A 7,847-nucleotide genomic window follows, 5' to 3' on the forward strand; every position below is an offset into this window, starting at 1 on the left:
TTTTACAGTTGCGATAAATGGCGCATGGCTGTTGGCTCAAGTGCCGCTGTCCCGAAGGAACCGAGGTGCCACTCTTGCTGCCCAAGCGGGTCGGTTTTGATGCGCAGGCTTGCATTGGGTTGGCATTCCAGATGCCGAGATCAACAAGCCAGACATTTGAGTCAACAGAGAGAGGTGGGGCGGAAACATCCAGACTCCCCCATTGCAAGAGCTGGCACAAGTGGCTTTGTCTACCTAAGCCAGACCAAGATGGGTAAAATGGAATTCATACACTCCATACACTTGCTACTAGCTTGAGGAACATACGCCTGGTACAAACAAAACATGGGGGAGGGAAAAACAAGGACAAATAAAACCCGTTTGTGGTCATATCGCTCCCTCCAAATCGCATTGTTTCCTGACACTCGCGTCGTCTGTGTGCCACCGTTTTCCTCCGTCCCAGTTATCAGCCTCAGGCCCCCATAGCTCTTCCGGGTCACCGCTCCCCCTATCGAATGAGGGAATCCCGGACAACAGCGTGCCGTTGTGGAGAGAGCGGTAGATGACCCTCGATGGTTGGGATAAGTGCCAAAACATATTCGCAGACCCCCTCTGCATTGTAGGGGGGTTGGCACGGGAGAAAGTCAGCGCATAGCATGACCCGGAAACTTATGACTGACCCTCCTGGTTGTCATTTTGACCTCAAAAATGAATCCGTCCTAAACCCAGCCCAACTCCGCCGTTCCTTTCTTGTTTCATATGGCCTCGTACTCGGTGGTTTTGAATTTTGTGTTCTTTTTTGATCCTTGGTCAAACTGACCCGTTTCGTTGGTGTCGGAAACTTACAAGCGTGCAGTACATATCGTAGCAATGGAAAACGTGGTAAGAATAGGCCTGCTTGTCCAGCACGAAATAGCGTTTTCCGGGGAAATGCATCGCATCGGACCGCAAAGCAGTGCAGAGTGACGTAACGCAAAACTGGTGCATGTCTCCTTGCTTATCAGCCTCGCACAGCTCACCGCCGAACCGGGAGCTCCGCCTTCTCGCCGGTCGCCACTTGAGACGGCACCGTCTCCTCAGATGTGGTATTAGCGGCACCTTGCTCTTTCTGCTGTGGCTGTTGCTCTTGTTTTTGCTCCTCCGAGGCGGCTGCACCACCGCCCTCGACATCCTCCGCGCTTGTCTCACGGTTGAGGAAACTGCTTTCCTTTACTGGGCTGCCGGCTTGCAAGCCTGGGTGGTGCTGAACCTGGTGCTGGTGGTGAGGGTGTAGTGAACTATTTCCCAGGCCGTTGGGCCCGCTGACGGGGCTCGAAAGGTGCGGGATGTTCTCGGGGACGGGGTGTTGGCTGCCGACGGCGCCGGTGTCGACGCTGTCACCCTTGCCAGCTTTGCTCATGGCATAGTCGCCGCTGTCGAAGTACTTGCGCTCTTTGAGATGCTTGGCGAAGTGGTCGCTGCGGTTGGGGAGCTTGCCGTACAAGCGGAAAAGTCGCTGCTCCTCGGGGGAGAGGGACTGTTTGGGAGGGCAGAGGGTGTCAGTAAAAGAATGAACTCGAGGAGGGACCTGTCGAGCGCGATTGCGGCGTTGTCGTGGAAAATGATGAATGTAAATCGCGGCGCTCACCTTGATATCCACCTTCTTCGCCTGGTGGGGGTTCATGGTTACGGCGTGCAAGAGGGGCTACGGCCCAAATCGATCGGTCGATGGCCCGTCAATGAAACCCTCTTGTCGCCGAGTTGTAGACCTAGGTAGATGGAACTGTTGAATGGAAAACGTAGAAGTGGCTGTGTTGGAAGTAAAATCGCTGGGGCCGCCGTTTTGGTTGTCAAAGCGAGTATAGAAAGTTCGTCGCCTGACCCGTTGTGAGGGGCAGACCTCCAGTTCGCAGGGCGTGGAAGTGGGATGGCCCAAATGGGTGCGCTGCGTTTGCAAGTGGAAAGTGGAGTTTCGTCACAGCGGGCCGCTGAACCTGGCTGGTTGCAGTAGGTCTCTACCTAACGTTAACCCGCTCGGTTTGGTAGAGGCGCCTTTCAAAAACAGCTCGTTTTAGGTCTGAGTATGTTGCAGATTGAAACAAAACTTGGGGGGAATTGAGAGAAACCGACTGAAGATCATTTGATATTTTTTTTTGTTTCATTCCCTGAGAAACAACCGGTTGTTGCGCCGTTTCTAGGGACTTGTTTAGAAATTCATGCGTTGCTTCGGACCCTGTCGGCTTGCCTTGGTGTTAGAGTGGGACTTGATTGAGTCTCGGCTTGAGCAACATCCGCTCGGACCAGCTCCTGGTCCTTGCTCCCCCCCTAAAACCCGAGTCCAAGTCTAGAAGCTCGGCAGCCCAAGCATCCATGGATTGCATCGCGTGGATTGCAACGCGATCCTCCATCCCTCTCTCGCTGCCCTCGCAGTTTCCAACCCTCGTAGCGAGTTGACGATGTTCTGCATCACTCCTCAAGATTATGAACACGCTAACACGTTATCATGGAAGTATCTGGCTGTGCCGTCCGCAGCCTTCGTCAGCACCAGTTGAACACGATGAAGTTGCCTGGCTACTCTCATTATCTTACACACTTCGAAAAGACACTAGGCAAAAGCATGAAGTAAGTCCTGGTCTAACGTTGGAAGAAGCTTAAGGAAGAAATTAAATTAAATGCAACGCGAAAAGGGACCCTTAAGTTATGTGCAACCAGCCCCCCTACAAACTCCAAGCCAAATGCAAATCTGGGCAAATCACCGCCGCCGGCATCGCGTAGTCTGCGGTCTATCCCTCGCCAGAAAAGCTCGCGCATGAAATAAGCCCGCCTCCCCCCTTCTCTTACCCTCCATTAACTCCCTTTCCCCGATGTCTACCCGCCCTGCTGCTTAGTGATAGCCCCCACCGTTCGGCAGTGCCAGCAGCGCAAACAACCCACCCACCACAGGCCGCGCCACAAACGTCGGACCCCCATCCGGGTATCCGCCCGTCTGGGAGTCGTACAGATCGCTCATTGCGCGGTTCGTGCCCGTGGCACCGATCCAGTGGGCAATCTTGGAGATGAACATGTCCCGGGTCTCGGGGGAGGCGACGGCAGCTGCAAACATTTCCCAGTCGCTCTTGGTCCAGGAGTGGCGGGTGTCGAGCGGGACGCCGTACTCGTTGGCAATGGTGGGGTAGAAGTTGGACTGCATTTCGTAGATGTCCTGGGGGATGAAGTTGAGGTTGAGGAGTTTGTCGGCGTAGATGTTGTAGAGGATGCCTAGTGTAGAAAGGCGCCGGGTTAGTTGTTGACTCCTTTTTACGAGAGGAGATATGAGAGATACTGGGCCAGTAGGAGGGGTCACTCACCGTGGGTGTCACTTTGACCATAGCTCAAGGTGGTGTGCGGGGGCTTCGCCTGGGTGTTGATGGCGTAACCCCTCCAGCCCTCAAGGTACTTGTCCGCCGTCGCGCCAAACGTGTCTTCATTGTTGGTTAGTTTGGCAATCTCCGACATGGCTTTGAGCCCGATGATGCCCTTGATGGCGAGGTTGGTCTGGTTACTATTTACACAACACTGGTTAGCGTTGTGGGCAACGGGCTGAAGGGGAACGAGAAGATAGTAAGATAACTCACGCTAGAGTGCCAGCAAAATCATCGGTGCTGAGCTGGTTTGCCGGAACCAACGACTCGTCAACCAAGAACTTGGCCCACTTTGAGAGAATGGGATAATGCGCCTTCAGGTACGCATTGTCTTTGGTGCGTTGGGCATACGCCAGTGTCATGATGATCATATTGCCACACTCCTCCAGGGGCATCGCCTCGTCTTTTCCATCTGGGTAACCCTTGGCCACGGGGAACGTTCCTAGGTCGTGTTCGGCATAGTCATTGGGGTACACACCGCTCTCCTGGTTCTCAAACAACGGGTCAAGAAGGTACTTGCCCAGGGTCGCGTTGAGGTACAAGAAGATCGGGTATGCGGGGAAGATGACATCGACAGTTTGAATATCGCTGTTTGAGCTGATCTCCTTGAGAAATATGTACGGCTTCCCCGACGTACCAGCATACTGGAGGCTGGCAAATGCCTGGCGCACGGCCAGAGTGGTGATGAGTGCGTAGTCGGCACCCGCCGCAGCCTCGGAGTCGGTTCGGACCTGGTCGTCGAGGGCCGAGGATACATCGTTGGCATGCTGGTAATCATGGTAGAAGCTAACAACCGCCGTGACATCGTCGTCATAGTAGGACGACCAGAGGCCCGGAACGGGGGCTAGCTGACCACTTTCACCTGCAAAGTTGATAACTTGGTCCTGGACTAGGCCGAGAGTGAAGACCCGTTCCACGTCATTGTTCTGAACATCGCCCAGGTCGTGAGAGAAGGCAAACACAGGCCTTTAGGAGTAGTAGATCAGCCACCCATCCAAGACCTTCACAGTGAACTAAAATGAGCGAATGGGGGAGCTTACCATTGTTCCTGTACGGGCCGAAAGTTGGTCTCTTTTGTGTTGCCGAGAAGCCTAGCTTTGGCGAATTGGCTACGAACCGCATGGTCCTGGCCAATCTGCCAGGTCAACTGTGCATTTGTGTGTTAATTTAGTCCCCAGTCGATGGGTGAACCGATATAGATCATGACTTACCCCGTCACCAGCCTTTGTTGCCAGGTACCAATTTCCCCAGCTCGCGATCTCGCCTATCTCCGCGAACTCCTGCTGGGCCTGGCGAGCAAATCGGTGATAAACAACATCGCCCGATGTGGCACTATCCCATTCAACAACCTGGGTGGTGTCCCCACTGGCCCATTCTAACCATTGTGTTAGCCGCAACGATAACCCAACACAACCAAGATAACAAGGAAGAGGGGAACAAAGGAACGACTTACCGCCCGAAACATCCATATACACCTGGACACTGTGCTTCTTGCCATCTGATGACTTTGCCTTTGCAGAAATATACGAGAACTGCTGGGACTGGCGGGCCAAATCGTCTGCGTACACAGGCGACAGGAATGTGACAGTGAGGGTGACTTTTCCGGCAACATCAAATGTGAAAATGCTGCGTGTAGAGGTGTATTCGAGCGAGACCTGGTTGACGAGCGTAGTACCGGGTTCACCACCCATCCAGTTGTAGGACACGCCATCGACAGCCACAAGACCCTGCCAGCCGAGGGTGTTACCACTGTGCCCGTGTCAGTCCATGATTCAATGACAGAAAACAGGTTTTTTTTCCGTTCTGGGTGCAGTAGAAAACTTACCTCCAATGGCGCGGCCAAGTGCCGGGCAGGACTGGGTCGGAACCGCCCTGTAACCAGGAGTTGAGATATGGTGAGCGGACAGCCAAGGGAACTGCCGGGGGTCGCGTGGGTGTGAATGTTGAGGTCGCCGTCGTGAGGTTGACGGCCATAGCTGCCAGAGCAGCCAATGTGGCTAGGAACCGCATGGTTGGTGTGTGCAGTGGAGATCGCGGCGTAGCAATATGTGGTTAAGATTGGCGTGAGTAAGCTGTGGCTTGGAAGTCGAAAGGAGAGAGAAGGAAGGATTCGCGAGCCCCAAAACTTTATGGATGTGAGGAAGATGGGATGTAGTCAGCAAAGATTGCAAACTCGCATTGGAAGAGAGTCTCTAATAGGCAATGATCTTTAACGGTGATGTGATGGGTTGGAAGTTGCTTGTTCGAGAAAAGGGCGGTGGATAGGTCAAAAGGCCCAATTTGGGGGCGGGAGGAAGGGGCTTATGTAGATGACCAACGCCATTGTTGAAGAGTGGCACAATGCAGGCAGACATGCGATGGAACGAGCGAACTAGTGGGCATGTGGGTGAGTGGGCATGTGGGTAGGTAGGTACGAGCAAGACGGGACGAGGCGTGTGTGGGTGGTGACACTGCGGCAGCAGAGAAACAATGGGTGGGTAGAGGGGCAGAAAAATAACGGGTGAGACAAAGCAACAGGGCAACAGGGCAAGAGCGTGGATGGGCAGCCGAGCTGGAAGATCCAGGGCGGCGGCCGTCCAATGAGGACCCCCAGGGTCCTAGGAACTGTGCTGAAAAGAGAAGGCGATGATCTGCGCAGGGCGTGTATGTATGACCACGCCGGCAACACATTCTCGCAGCATAACGGTGGTATCTCGGGCAAAGGTTGCCGAGAAGCTTCACAAAAGGTCTCTCCGTGGTGATATAGGGTGGTCTTTGTTTCTCCTTCACTCGCCCCCTCATTCGGCAAGAACGGGACTATCCCTTGTGACTAGGTCCCTTCGGACGGCCTCGCGGACGGGGAAGAGGGAGTGTGACCGATGGTGGACGGAGGGGATGTGGTAAGAGAAAGGACAAGTATGGGGGGACAGGGTATGAAGAGGTTTGATGTTCCCATACCAAGGATCAGGGAAGCTACCCAAAGGGGTTCTCTTCTTCCCAGAGTACATGAAGGTGCATGGCCACGGGACCAGCTACCGCGGCGGAGGTTGACTAGTTTTCAACTGGAACGAGGGGATGGGGATACCTGGGGGTACTTGAAAGCATGATTCAGGCCACAGTCTAGATTTCCGACGGTGCTCTACACTTATGGAGCACTGATGGGAAATATGGCATGAAACGCGATATGGTCCTTATACCCTAGGAACTACCTAGAAGATAGTTAAATAAATAATCAGCATTTTACCCATTCTTCCTAGAACAGCTAGACTTTTAGTACGAGCAAGTTGTAATCTGAAAGATCCGAAGCCCTGGAGGTGCTTGATCAGGATGATGAGCCAGGGCCTTGCTCGGAAATGGGCACGGGAGCAGGAGCGGAGGAGGGCCCCGGAATGTGGGCCCGGGCGGGCGGCAGACCAGATCTCGAAAGCTCCCGGAAGATCTGGCCGTTGATTGGAGTGGGCCGGTCCCGGTACTCGGGCTGCCCGGAGACTCGCAGCTGGGGATGGCGCCACAAAGAACCTCGGTTGGGCTGGAACGATACACGTGTATACTCGAGTAGTGTACATCGAACGGAGCGAAAATGACAGAGACCACCGGTCAACACCAAACAGGAAAAGCCGACAACGCTTGTATCGATCGTTGTCAGCGGTTGAGGTGGACGAAAGGCCGTCTTGCTGTTTCGGCTTTAGAAGTTGGGGTTGGGCGCTGTCTGTGTGCTTCCTGTCTTGACTCTATTCAGCATCGCCGGGATCAAGATTTGGTGGCCGAGAAAAGGGACGAAAAGACCCCAAAAAGATGATTCGTTGGAGACTACAACTCGGAAAAAGAAAGCTCGTCAGCCAAGATGAAGATGGGGAGTCACTTGGCCATGAAGAAGAAGCACAGATGCACAGCTCGAAAAAAAGAGCAATGACGACCAGGAAACAGGGACAGGGATCGGCATCACCCCTGTGACCTGTGCGGTGAGTGACCAGCGCTAGTCCTTAATGAGAATAACGCCGCGAAGATCCATCACCTGCACAGACCAAGCATCCAGTCATCCCGATTTCCCCACAAACGACCTTTCCCTTCCTGTCCAACGACAGCCGCGCTCAACCACTCCTCCATCGGACATCACTTGGCATGCTTGGATCCGACGGCCAACACAGCATCACATCAGCACTCGAGCATATTTGAAAATCAGCGCATTAGCACCTCAGCAGATCAGCATTGGGGTAATGGGGAGCACCGAGTGCGTTCACCGCTCGAGAAATGATGCCGGCGGCCCCCCACTTTGTGGCCCGAGACGGTGTCACGTTTTCTCCGGCGGCCAAGTCGAGGTCCCGCCCAATGAAATGCACGAGTTGATGATTCTTCAGTCAAGACTCAAGACCATCAACTACTTTCATGGAGGAGCCCCACCACACGCCCGACAACAACACGCTCTAGGCGCCGCCCCAAAGCTTGTGTTGCACACCTGGGGAAAAGAAAGAAGTTGATGGTCTTGAGTCTTGACTGAAGAATCATCAA

General features: G+C 54.0%; 1 protein-coding gene across 1 annotated transcript; it reads right to left on the reverse strand.

The window, feature by feature from the left end:
* Positions 1 to 994: 994 nt before the first annotated feature.
* Positions 995 to 5,333, reverse strand: C8A04DRAFT_38575 (uncharacterized protein; the record flags this gene model as incomplete). Its single annotated transcript, XM_062784274.1, has 8 exons — positions 995 to 1,495; positions 2,897 to 3,216; positions 3,306 to 3,499; positions 3,573 to 4,325; positions 4,400 to 4,506; positions 4,571 to 4,734; positions 4,813 to 5,108; positions 5,185 to 5,333. 8 exons carry the CDS (start codon positions 5,331 to 5,333, stop codon positions 995 to 997), a joined length of 2,484 nt encoding a protein of 827 aa, XP_062635426.1.
* Between the last annotated feature and the right edge of the window lie 2,514 nt (positions 5,334 to 7,847).

Source organism: Dichotomopilus funicola (assembly GCF_033296635.1).
Source record: "Dichotomopilus funicola strain CBS 141.50 unplaced genomic scaffold C8A04scaffold_49, whole genome shotgun sequence".
In the NCBI taxonomy this organism is placed as follows: Eukaryota; Fungi; Ascomycota; class Sordariomycetes; order Sordariales; family Chaetomiaceae; genus Dichotomopilus; species Dichotomopilus funicola.